The 12654-nt window shown below is 41.6% G+C and overlaps 1 protein-coding gene across 1 annotated transcript; it reads right to left on the bottom strand.

Annotated features, from left to right (window-relative positions):
- Positions 1 to 662: 662 nt before the first annotated feature.
- On the bottom strand, positions 663 to 8121 carry GKN2 (gastrokine 2). The gene is made up of 6 exons (XM_045978693.1): positions 8110 to 8121; positions 6066 to 6116; positions 5483 to 5620; positions 2901 to 3011; positions 2125 to 2281; positions 663 to 745 (listed from the first exon to the last, which is right to left on the bottom strand). Exons 1-6 carry the CDS (start codon positions 8119 to 8121, stop codon positions 663 to 665), a joined length of 552 nt encoding a protein of 183 aa, XP_045834649.1.
- Between the last annotated feature and the right edge of the window lie 4533 nt (positions 8122 to 12654).

The following is a 12654-nucleotide window of genomic DNA, read 5'->3' as shown; positions in this document are numbered from 1 at the left end:
CTTCCCGACTGGGTGCCTTGTCAGAGGGGATAGTTTCCATCACCTGCTGAGAGAACACCAAACCCCACCCCCCTCAGCAGGGGGAAGCCATCACCTGCTCCGCCCAGAGTGCGCAAGGAGTTGGTTTTGTTTTATTTTTGATCAGAGTTTTATTTTATTATTTTCTTAGTCGAGTATAATTAAATTACGGTGTTATAATAGCTTCAGGGGTACAACGGTCATGATCATGATTCAACAATTCTATACATTTCTCAGTACTCATCAAGACAAGTGTGCTCTGAATCCCCTTCGTTTTGGTGGACAGACGGGCAGCTGGTCTGATGGAGGCAGGACGGACACGTGCATCCCACTGGCCACCCTGTAATGACTCAGCTTTATCATCGGGAAGTTTCACACTTTATGTGCTTCACTTGAAATCCTGGCAAATGCTTGCCTTCTACATGTTGACATCAGCATGGTTTGGCTGCCCTTTTTTATTTACAAAAAAAAAAAAAAAAGCAAACACCCAGAGACCTGTAGATAATAGGATTTATGTTTTACTACTGAGTCTCAACATTAGTTGGGGCATTGGGAAAGAACTTAATTTGGCTGCTGAGTGGAAAACAAGGGCGCGTGTCTTAGAAAAAACAACACGGGGTGGTGGGGGCGGGGGTTGGGGGGCCTTAAACGTCCACGCTTGCGCAGATGGAGTATCCAAAGATGCCCAGGAATCCAGTCTTTGAGCAGGAGCGAGTACTGAGGTTTTCTGAAAAAGGGACAAATTTGTGAAGAAGGAGCATTGAGAAACATTATTATTATTAGAATTATTAGAATTACATTATTAGAATGCAGCAGACCCCTGCCTTCTCGTTAATGTCTTGACGAGGGATTGTACATGTAATTCTCTGTTACCCAAGTTTTTAGCTACCCTTGTATTGCAAAGGGTAATGATGCGTTAGCTTAAATAAGACTGACAAGTCCTGGGGGCCCCTGGGCTAAGTCGGTTAAGCGGCTGCCTTGGGCTCAGGTGGTGATCTCGGGTTCCTGGGATGGAGCCTTCCCCCGTCCTGGGCTCCCTGCTCAGTGGAGGGTTCTGCTTCTCCCTTTCCCTGTGCCCCTCCCCCAACACTCTCGTGTGCTCTCTCTCAAGTAATTAAATAAAATGTTAAAAAAAAAAAAAAAAAGACTGACAACTTCTAGAAGTGCTGTCTGGGTCTATTCGACTAATGCTCTGACATTCTGCATGGGTGACCTGCCTGTGTGCTTTTAGTCGTAAGTACTAACGACCCTGCTAAAAGAAAAATATCTTTAAAAAAATTTTCTAGACAGTAAAAATGTGATAAATGCTCATTATTTTCTTTTGCCTCTTACCTTCTTCCTCTACTCTGGGTAATTTATCTTGTTGCATTCGCCACCTGCAACCTGGCCCCTCTTTCCCTCTGGCTACTCTCCCATATTTGGAAACTTCGTATAAAAATACCAGTGATGACTGCAATGATATATGCTAGCTGGACCACTCAGGGCTTTTTTCCCTTGTCAATCAGTGCACTTTGCTTGCTCTTCCTTAGACTCATTCTATCTATTCTGAAAATAGTTTTTAAAACTTTTCTGAAGCATCATTGACAAGTGGATTTGTATACTTTTCAAGTGTACACCGTGCTGATTTGATACACACACACGTTGTAGAATGATCACCAAGATCGAGAGAACACATCCGTCACCGCACACAGTTAACGTGGGTAATTCTTTCCTATGTGTGCGTGGTAAGAATGCTTAGGATCTCCTCTCAGCAACTTTCAAGTATACAATCCAAGTATACAATTATTAACGCCCATCAGCACGAAGCACAGGAGGAAATCCAACAGTTCTCCCCAGGCACCCAGGACATCTGAAAATTTCATCCTGTGTTAACCCATCAACTTCTCCACCAGAGGGCGTGTTCCTCAGGGCGGAGTTTTCATTCATTGCTTGCTCTCCCTCATGTTTAGCACGATTGCCACACACTGTAGGTGTTTCGTTCCCGAACTCAACCAAAATGAGCCATGTTTCACATCTACCTGTATTTAACACAACCCCGAGCGGAATGGCCCACACGGGGTAGCTTCCAGGAAATGTCTGGGGAAGGAATAATTCACTGGTACTCACGTATCTTCTCAACCACTTCCCCCTTGTACAGGGGGATGTGACTGCAGAGATGCCTGATCGGGGAGCCGATCAGGAACCAGTCTATGTCCATGATCAAGGACTGCAGGGGGCTGTATTTGACCCAGAAGTATTTGTCAGAGTACATGTTCTTCATAGCCTAGAACAGCAGAGGAGAGGGGGATAGGATAAAGTAGGTTGACCTAACCTGATGTCCCTTATTCTAAGCTTTTTCTTTTTCATATTATGAAGCAGAAGCCCATCAGCAATGCTCAGGACGCTGTCTCCTTCTGAGCACTTGGTCTGCAGGGAAGCCTCGATATTACCAATGTTATATCCCTCTTGGTGGCAGTGAAAACCAGGGAGGGTGACTCCCATGGCACAGGGGGCACAGATGGGAAGTTACAGGGGGGAATACAACACCACGTTCCAAGCCTTGCGTTTATTCTCGCTGTCCCGTGTTGTTTCTTTGCACCTTTGTGTTGTGGACTAATATGACTTCACTGTTTTTCTGCCAGTCACTATTTCTAAGAGCCCTGCTGTTCAGTCCTTTCCAGAAAAACGCTGGAATTTATGATAAGTTCTCGAATTGGGGGTTGGATGGTAGAAATGAAGCTAAGCGAAATCAATAAAGGATAAAACACTTTAACAGGTGGAGAGTGCATAACCATGGTAAGATGTAATATTATGATCGTCCCCCTTACTCTCTTCTTTCCTCTGTAGGTACCCATTTTCCCGGGCAAAGGAACGGGGAATGGGGAAGGGTCCTGCAGAATCACCTGTTTCTCATAGATGTATCGTTCTAGTTTGTCCAGAGCAGGGATCGCTTTATGGTCCATCTTCAGGATGTAGCAAGCTCTTCGGGAGAGCAGCCGGGATGCAATGTAGCCCTGGGGCAGCAAGAACACAGTTACCGGCCTGCCTGGCTCCCCGGTTCTGAACAGGTGGAGAGGACATTTGAGCCTCACTGAGGAAAGCCTTGAGTATGCGCAGTGAGTGCACGTGATCATTTTTTGCTAGCCATCCATTCTACCCATTCGTCTTCTTTTACATCATACTTTTTGGCTTGCTGGTTCTATCTCTGAGGTTGTACAAACCCACAATTTGTGCCCCACTTCTCATGTTTTGCAACCAGGACCTGTAGTGTTGGGTTTGAACAATTAAGAAGCAGCAGCTGTCTTTCTTTCTTTCTTTCTTTGAGATTTTATTTATTTACTTAACACAGCAGAGAGGGAATACAACCAGGGGAGTGGGAGAGGGAGAAGCAGGCTTCCTGCCAAGCAGGGAGCCTGATATGGGACTCCATCCCAGGACTCTGGGAACACGACCTGAGCTGAAGGCAGATGCTTAACACCTGAGCCACCCAGGTGCCCCTGTTTCTCTTTCTATTGATTTCGTTCTGCCTTTTCCTCAATTTGGCAGTATTCTTTAGAACTGTGCTTTCCAATATGTTCACTCCCAGCCACGAGTGCTATTTAAATTTAAATTCAAATTAAGTAAAATTTAAATGCACTTCCTCCGTCACACAATTCAGGTGCCCTGTAGCCACAAGCAGCCAGTAGCTTGTCTGTTGGAAAATACAGATATAGAGCATTTCCAGCGTTGTAGAAATTTCTGCTGGACAGTGCTGCTTGAGAAACTCTCCTTCGCGTGGCATGCTCCCCCTCCCTGCCAACGCACACACGTTTCATCCATTCTTCTCTCCTTTACCATCTTCTCTCCCTCCTTTCTCCATCTCAAACCCCAGCAGGCTGGAGGGGGCTGGGTTGGAGGAAGGTGGTATAGAAATAGCAATGGTGGGGGAGGCCCATGGAGCCAGACAAAACCAGAGGCCACCTAACCTTCACCCCGAATGGAATTTTCTCTACAGAGTCCCAAATAATTATACAGCCTGTGAGGCTGTATGTCATACAAACCCTCTTCTAGTTCCCATTTTTCAATTCTCACAAATTGCCAGTTCCTAAAATTCAAAAATAGCCTGAGGCAAAGCCTGATGGCAGTGGAAGGGGCTTAAACCGAGTCCTCTCCGCGCTGGGTTTTCGTTTTTGTTTTTTTAAAGACACTTGGGGGATTTCCCTGAAATCTGCTTTAAAAAACGATTTCAGTACAACTTCCTTTAAAACTTTATCTTTCAAAAATTCTGTGTTTTCAGATGTGTCCTAGAACTCCCAATGCCAATGGGGAGGAGACATGTGAGGAGATTCCTACAAAAAAAGGAGACAGAAAGTACGTTCAAATGCTCAGTGAGATGGACTGTGACCTACTTATATCCACAGTACATGCTCTGTCCCATGGTAGAAGCAGCCTCCTGATCAGATGGAACGAATAGAAAACAAACAAATAAATGGATAAAGGACCCGATAACTTTTCTAAGCAGGTGTCTGAGATTTACTGTTAATAGCAGTAACTGAAACTTGTAAAGAGTTTGGATTAACACACTTTCCTTCTTCCAGAATAAGTATGATTTATCGCATATCCTACTGACATAGTTGAAGAGGTATCGTTGTTCTGCATTTCTGCTGTTCTATGATTGTTTATTCCATAATCGCTCTTTTTCTGCATGAGTTTTTCTATTAGAAGCCCTAATTCATTCATTTATTCATTCAGCCAATATTTTTGAAAGCCTGTGTGCCAGGCTATGCTCTGGGTTTTGGTCCCCTCTTCTAGACACTGTCTGAGCCCATAGTGAGGCAATTATCATGATGCTCCAATTACCACGTCAAAAGATCAAACAGATGTGTATGTTACCTGTTACACATTTTTCTTTGAATTGGGAAACCTAGGTGGCTCAGTCAGTTAAGTGTCCCACTCCTGCTTTCAGCTCAGGTCATGATCTCATGGTCATGAGATCGAGCCCCCAGCCCAAATCTGAGCCCAGCTCAGAGTCTGCTTGAGGTTCTCTCTCTCCCTCTCCCTCTGCCCCTCCCTCTCCTCAAACACTCTTTCTTTCTCTCTCTCTTTCTCTCTAAAATAAAGAAATAAATAAAATCTCCCCTTTTAAAAAAAAAGGGAAAAGTGGGGCACCTGGGTGGCTCAGTGGGTTAAAGCCTTTGCCTTCAGCTCGGGTCATGATCTCAGGGTCCTGGGATTGAGCCCCCCATCGGGCTCTCAGCTCAGGGGCGAACCTGCTTCCCCATCTCTCTCTGCCTGCCTCTCTGCCTACTTGTGATCTCTTTCTCTCTGTCAAACAAATAAATAAATAAATAATCTTTTAAAAAGCTAACAAGAGAAAAGCAAAAGTGAGGGAATTCTGGAAGAATTGCAAGGATAGTTCTTGGAATTCAAATGCATAGTAAATAGCTGCCCCTTCACCCTTTAGAAGCCCAGTCTTGAAGAATATAAAAATTTCTTTGCAGCTTACATGTTTATAGTCAAAAATCGTGGTAGAGGAGCATGAACCTGAATGGATGTTAATGATGGCAATATTTTTTTGATTGTCGATTGTCACTGTCTCCTGAAGATTGCCACCATTGTTGTTTGGACTGATGATGTTATAAACCTAGATTAACAACAAAGACATAATAGTTTTTCCATAAGTCCTATGCACTGGAAAGACAACCCTTCCAACAAAATGAAGCCCTCCACTTGTTGTGAACAAGAGACTGAAGTCTGAAACCTCCTCCCTGGCATCCCAGACCGAAAACCATGCTAAAATAAGAATGTGAAGTTCTTCTTCATGGTTTACTATATTATATATAAGAGATACAATAACATCACAGAAGAAATGAAACCACATTGTAAAGCAATGGGTTGCATTTTTTTTAAAAGGATTGCAGTTTGGAAAGAAATAACCAAACTTATCTTTTCCATTATTGGTTATTTCTGGGATGCCATCCCAAATAGGGCATATGGGCTCTCTACCGTGCTCCACATAGATGATCTTGTATCTTCCTTTTCCCCTGACAGTAACTGCAGGGTATAAATTCCAAAGGAAACCAACTTACCTCATATCCATGAGATTGTGTCCCAAAGATGGCCAACACCAGAAACACCACCTGAAAAACAGACCAGTTGCATCCATTCTCTATAGGGCAGTCATTGAGGATGGGGACTTACAGAGACACTGGACAGGACAAGCACAAGTATCTCAGAAAATATACACCTAGAGACACAGGTGGGTGGTCATGGGCAGTCAACAGTCCATCTCCCAGATGTGAAACACACATTCCCTCATTAGACAGGTGTTTGCTGCCTTCATGCTATTTGTCAGACACCAGGTTCTACCTTTATGCCCCATCCCTGACCCTTCCCAACATCATAAGCTTGTAGGCAGCAAGAGTTCTTATGCCAGATACAACTTGGAGTAGGTGAACAGTGAGGAAGGACTCCTTTTACTACGAGAACACCCTGGTGTGACTCACAGTGGATTTGGATGACAGAAGTGAAGTTGTGTCATGGTTAAAATAAAAAAAAAAAAAAATGTATCAAATTCCCTTGAGACCAAAAGGGTAAAACAGATTACAGTGGGATTCGTGGTGATAACATACAATGGATTCCCAAGGGAAACTATGAAAATAGGATACTTGGAGGCATGGCAAACTTTCAAGGCTGACATCAAGGAAAGCCTCTATATTTTCCTTAGTGATGCCCTCAGACAAATGTTAGGTTGATGGACCATGAGACACACTGACGCAGTGCTGACATTTTGCTGCAGTTGTGTGAAGAGTCTTATCCAATGGGTAAAGGACCCAGTTTTGCGTTCTTTTCTGAACACCACCATGTACCGCACTGCCATTGCAAACCGCTCATGAGGGAGGTCTGCAGGAAGGCAAGTATTTTTAAGACCTGTCAGGAGGATTTTTTTACTTTCCTAACAATCACCAGTAACATTTCTCTTCTGATGACTGGGGAGGAGTGTCTGACAAAGACCAGCATGCAGATCTCCAACCTGCCTACTTGCCCAGCCACATGCCTTCTCTGGCTCCAGGCCAGCTCCTGTAACCTCTGACACTCTTCTCTATTCTATTTAAATGGGTCTAATACAGAGGTTTGAACAGATGGGTGGAGGACTGACCACCATAATAATACAATTAGAGAGAGCTCAGGAAGTGTCCCCGCCCCACAAATAACCACCCGCCCAACACCTTGTTTAATACACCGAGGTTACGGGATTAGGTTTCAGCAACAGATCTCCTCTTGGAAAATCAAGAGACCCTTGGAGATGGAACTCTTTAAGCCAACAGTCTTGAACACCTGATGGGAAGGAACTTATCATTTTGCTTTCTCCCTCAACAGCTAAATGAGGATAAAGGATAGATCACTGGGGGAAGGAGTTCCATTCTAGGTCAAAACATAGACCTCTACTCATGGAGCACTGCAGAGTGGAGCCATGGGAGACTGGGGTCAGGACTGGGATTGGCGGGAGGAGAGATGGCACAGCAGGAATGCTGTGCCGTGGTTGCTCCTGCCAGTGGGGCCAGAGATGGGTACATTTCAGGTCTAAGCCTCATATTTACTGGAATGGGAAAATCACATTCCTCTGTGCCTCAGTCTCCTCATCCATAGGACAGGGGTATTTCTGCTCAGCTCACAGAATTCTTGAGGTGAATAAATCAAAGTATTTATGTTCTGCATGGGATCTCATATGCACTCAGAAAATGACAGCTGCTATTATCTTTTTCAAAAAAATTGCCCTTTCTCTTTTAAATAGTAAATGCAGTTGTCCCAAAATGCCTACATTCCTTCTCAAGCTCATGATAGTAAGGAATTATTATTAAGAATTCTCCAAATTAAAATTCTCTAGATATTTCCAAAATGTTATCTTTGCATTTTTTAAGTAAATGTCTTGGAAAATAGACAATGGACCAATAAATATCTGACCTCATATTTAACACTATCATCGCCAAAGACATTATTTAATTCAACCACAGAAGCTTAGAAGCGTGCACAGTGTTCATCTAAGACTTCTGAAATCCAAGGCATATTGGATTTGAACATTTTCTCTAAGAGCCACCACAAGAATATAAAGAAGCATAAAAAAATACTCACAAGGACTTTCATTTTGCCTGATGGGAAGAAGTTGCCAGACGAGGATGCCGGTGCGACTCCAACCCTTTATATTAGCTTTAAGGTGTGGAAATCTTTCCCGAACATTTATGTTGGAAAAGTCTATGTCCATATCTCTGACAAACCCCAGCAAACTCCTTTATCAGGATTGAGACACAGCCACACAGCCTGATATCAACAAAGTTCATTAGTCAGTAATAAAAATCTGCCACTTGGTCACTCAGTAAATATTCCTTGCTTATCTGTGTAACATTGCAGTCAAGATTTCAATTTCCACCCTTTAAAAATATTATAAGATGCTTATTCTACTCCAGCATCTTATAGACAAACAAGTCCTACTATCTGCCCCTGATGGTAAAGTCCTCCCTTCAGACTTGAACTGGGTTTTTAGTGTCTTTTCATGTGTGCCCTGCATTTTGAATTCTTCTGCCTGAAGGATGGACATAAGACTAGAGGAAACACAGTGGCTAGGGGACTCCTATGACTTAATTTCTTCTCCCTGTTAAAGTCACTTCCAATTTCCAGAGAGTCATGAGGAACAAGGTCCAGAGAGCACTCTGCCCAATTACCAGAGTTAACCAAATGTTTACGTTAAGCATTGCCCATAACTCCATAAAAACTATGAGTTATACATCTCTAGTTATCCTGAAGGGCACTGAAAATTTCTCAGATTAAAAAAAAAAAAAAGGATACAGTTGAATTTGTGTAATTTTTATAATACCACACTCAAAAATGTTTGGCTAGTGTTACAGTGGGATCATTAATTCAGAAGGCAGGGAAATATAAAAATAAACATTACCTGTCAATGGCAAATTTGTTAACCATTGAGAATCGCTATGGTAAGCACAGAAGGAACACAAGTGATGTCCTTGTTCTACAGCCGGAATGACTTCCTAACTAGCGGCTTTAAAAATGGGCCTTTTAAAAAGCAGACATTGGGCAGTTTGGGGGTTACCTAGTTTCCTGGAATTCCCCTCCCCTGGCTGGTCAGCTGGGTGGATGGAAAATGTGCTGCTTTATTAAGCAGTTTTGAGATACTGGCAGCAAGAAGAACTCCAGTTTTATAGCACGTCTGCAAATGTTCTCCCATATCTGGCTCCCAAGACCCCAAAAAGCAAGCCAGCTCCCATACCTGCAGACATGAGGGCAGACAGAGGTATTACACCCTTTGCATTTCTTCCTCTTGCTGTTTGCCTTCTTCATATTGATAAAAATTCTGTATTCTCTTTCTTTCCCTTCTATTTCTGGGACATTTTGACTTTTTTATAATTTAGTTCTAACTTTGAAATTTTAGCTTGCATCCTTAATTATTCCCATCATCTACAAACCCAAAAGGAGTCCTGTATTTCGAACTCAACAGAAACAAAGAACTCAGTCATCTTGGAGTCATTACTGAGCATCTTTTCCAGCCCCCCTACTGTTAAATTTGGACAGTGTTTTACTTTCGCCTTTAAAATAGCACAAAAGGGGGCGCCTGGGTGGCTCAGTGGGTTAAAGCCTCTGCCTTCGGCTCAGGTCATGATCCCAGAGTCCTGGGATGGAGCCCCGCATCGAGCCCGCATCCGGCTCTCCGCTCAGCGGGGAGCCTGCTTCCTCCTCTGCCTCTGCCTGCCTCTCTGCCTCCTTGTCTGTCAAATAAGTAAATAAAATCTTAAAAAAAAAGAAAAAGCTGTTTAAAATAACACAAAAATACTCAAGTCTCCCATCAAAAGATCATTAAATTTGTTCAAATATTTTATAAATTTGGGGGCTAATTCTTATTTTTTATATCCCAAAAACTTTATTTTCTTTTGGTTTAAGTATATCTTTTGTATATCTTTTATTGAGATATATAATATCTCAATAAAATATAAAAATTAAAATAAAATAAAAAAATAAAATAAAAGTATATCTTTTATTGAGAGCCACTGGGTTTTAATTTCTTATTATGTTTGAAATGTTTTTATTTTCTCCTCACTTTGGAATAGGAGTTATAGATCGACAGGTATTTTCCTTCTGTCACTTTAAAGATGCTATTCCTGGGCGCCTGGGTGGCTCAGTGGGTTAAGCCTCTGTCTTTGGCTCAGGTCATGATCTCAGGATCCTGAGATCGAGCCCCTCATCGGGCTCTCTGCTGGGCAGAGAGCCCTCTCCATCTGTCTGCCTCTCCCTCTCCGTCTGTCTGCCTCTCTGCCTACTTGTGATCTCTCTCTGTGTCAAATAAATAAATAAAATCTTTAAAAAATAAAAAATAATAAATAATAAAAATAAATAAATAAATAAAGGTGCTATTCCATTGTCTTCCGGCCTCCACTGTCACTGAGGCGAAACCTGCTAGCAACAGTTACGATGTTCCTGATTTGCTCTTTTCCAGTTACATGCTGTTATGCTTCTGTTATTTTGTCTCATAATCTCTTGTTCTTTTTTTTACAAGTGTAATACCTTCATTTATATCTTAACCACATCCTTAGTCTACCTCTGAAACTTATAATGTGCTGTAATTAATTGAATAATTGTTAATTAATTGAATGTAAATTTGTAAAAAAAAAATTTTTTAAAGCACGTCCTCAGAAACAGTTTTCTTGCAGTTTTCTTGTTCAAACCAAATAGCAAACCCATTCCCAACTATTTGTTTGGTTAGTCACATAAGTTGAAATGCATTTTAACTCATACCTTCTTTCACTTTTTTAAGATTTTATTTATTTATTTGACAGAGATCAAAAGTAGGCAAAGAGGCAGGCGGGGGTGGGTGGGGAGGAGGAGCAGGCTCCCTGCTGAGCAGAGACCCTGATGCGGGGCTCGATCCCAGGATCCTGGGAGGAGGCTCTAGTTATTTGGGCAGGCTACCATAGATCCTACCATAAGAAAAATTAATTCTAAATTAATTTTTCAATACATATAAACATCGTATATCATGTAAAAGAAGAAAAAATGGAAAAAACTGCAAGAAAATACACGTAAACTTTGATCCAATTTTTGCAATGGGAAATATTTTCTAAGCCTAAAAGTATTGGAATAAATCACAAGAAAAAAGATGTACAAACCTCACTGAATAAGATATAAAGGATCATTAAGAAAGAGTAAATAAGTTGTTAAGAAAGAGTAAAAGCGGGGCGCCTGGGTGGCTCAGTGGATTAAGCCGCTGCCTTCGGCTCGGGTCATGATCTCAGGGTCCTGGGATCGAGCCCCGCGTCGGGCTCTCTGCTCTGCAGGGAGCCTGTTTCCTCCTCTCTCTCTGCCTGCCTCTCTGCCTACTTGTGATCTCTCTGTCAAATAAATAAAATAAAATCTTTAAAAAAAAAAAAAGAAAGAAAGAGTAAAAGCACATTTAAAAACTCAGGAAAAGTATTTTTAACACATATGAGAGACAAAGAGGAATATTTTCTTTGTTTGGGAGGGAGTGAATAAACTTTCTTATCTTTATTACCAATAAACAAACAAGTGTATGTTAAAAATATCCAAAAAGTAATATTTTAAACTTACAAAAAGTTTTACAAATTCATGAGAGACTAGTGGATGCATACAATCCTTTTTTAAAAAATAAAACCTTATTCTTTATATTTTAATTTAATTTTATTTTTTCAGTGTTCCAAGATTCTTTGTTTATGCACCACACCCAGTGCTCCATGCAATACGTGCCCTCCTTAATACCTACCACCAGGCTCACCCATCCCGCACCTCCCTCCCCTCCAAAATCCTTAGTTTGTTTCTCAGAGTCCACAGTCTCTCATGGTTCATCTCCCTCCTCCAATTTCCCCCAATTCACTTTTCCTTTCCTTCTTCTAATGTCCTCCATGTTATTCCTTATGCTCCACAAGTAAGTGAAACCATATGGTAATTGACTTTCTCTGCTTGACTTATTTCAATCAGCATAATCTCCTCCAGTTCCGGCCATGTTGATACAAAAGTTGTGTATTCAACCACAATGCTTTTTAATGGGCAAAGAACCTGATTACGGGGAGAAGGGGCCCTACCAGGCGATGGTGTGGAGTTGAAGCTCAAAAAACATCCTGCCTAGATTTGAATTCTGAATTCTCTAATTTCTCACCATGTGCCTCAAAATTCTCTTGAGGAAAGAAAGGAGAACAAAGTGCCTGCCTCCTTAGAGCATCCGTGTGCACATGGACAAGCTCACATACACAACATACTTACAATAGTCACTGGCTCAGAGTAAGCTTGCAATAAGATTTACCTAATATTATTACACTATTTATTATAAGTAAAACATGCTCAAACTTGTAAGCTATTAAAGAATTGCAAATTCAAGCAGCTTTATTAAATTAAATATAAATGGAACAGAGACAGCTGGAAAATCCCTAAGTATCTGAACATTTTCAAAAACCACTTCAAATAAATCATGGGTTAAAGAGGTAGTCAGTCACAAGGAATTTAGAAAATATTTTGAACTTAAGGGAAGTGAAAATGCAGCATGTCAGAATTTGTGGGATGCAGCTTAAAGAGAAAATTGTTGTACTGAATACTTATACCAGAATAAAGAAGGGCCAGAAAGGAAGAAAGAACGGGAGAAAGAAAGAAAGAGAGAAAAAG

Source organism: Meles meles, chromosome 15 (assembly GCF_922984935.1).
Source record: "Meles meles chromosome 15, mMelMel3.1 paternal haplotype, whole genome shotgun sequence".
In the NCBI taxonomy this organism is placed as follows: domain Eukaryota; kingdom Metazoa; phylum Chordata; class Mammalia; order Carnivora; family Mustelidae; genus Meles; species Meles meles.
The sequence above is the reverse complement of the archived record's forward strand: the minus strand, read 5'-3'. Positions and strand labels throughout refer to the sequence as shown.

Bases quoted from the DNA above. Each gene is read 5' to 3' on its own strand.
- GKN2 (XM_045978693.1), bottom strand. The intron at 5,621-6,065 runs GTAAGTTGGTTT...TTGTTAATCTAG, and splicing joins CACAATCTCATGGATATGAG to GTTTATAACATCATCAGTCC. The intron at 746-2,124 runs GTGAGTACCAGT...TCCCTTTTTCAG, and splicing joins GGAAGTGGTTGAGAAGATAC to AAAACCTCAGTACTCGCTCC.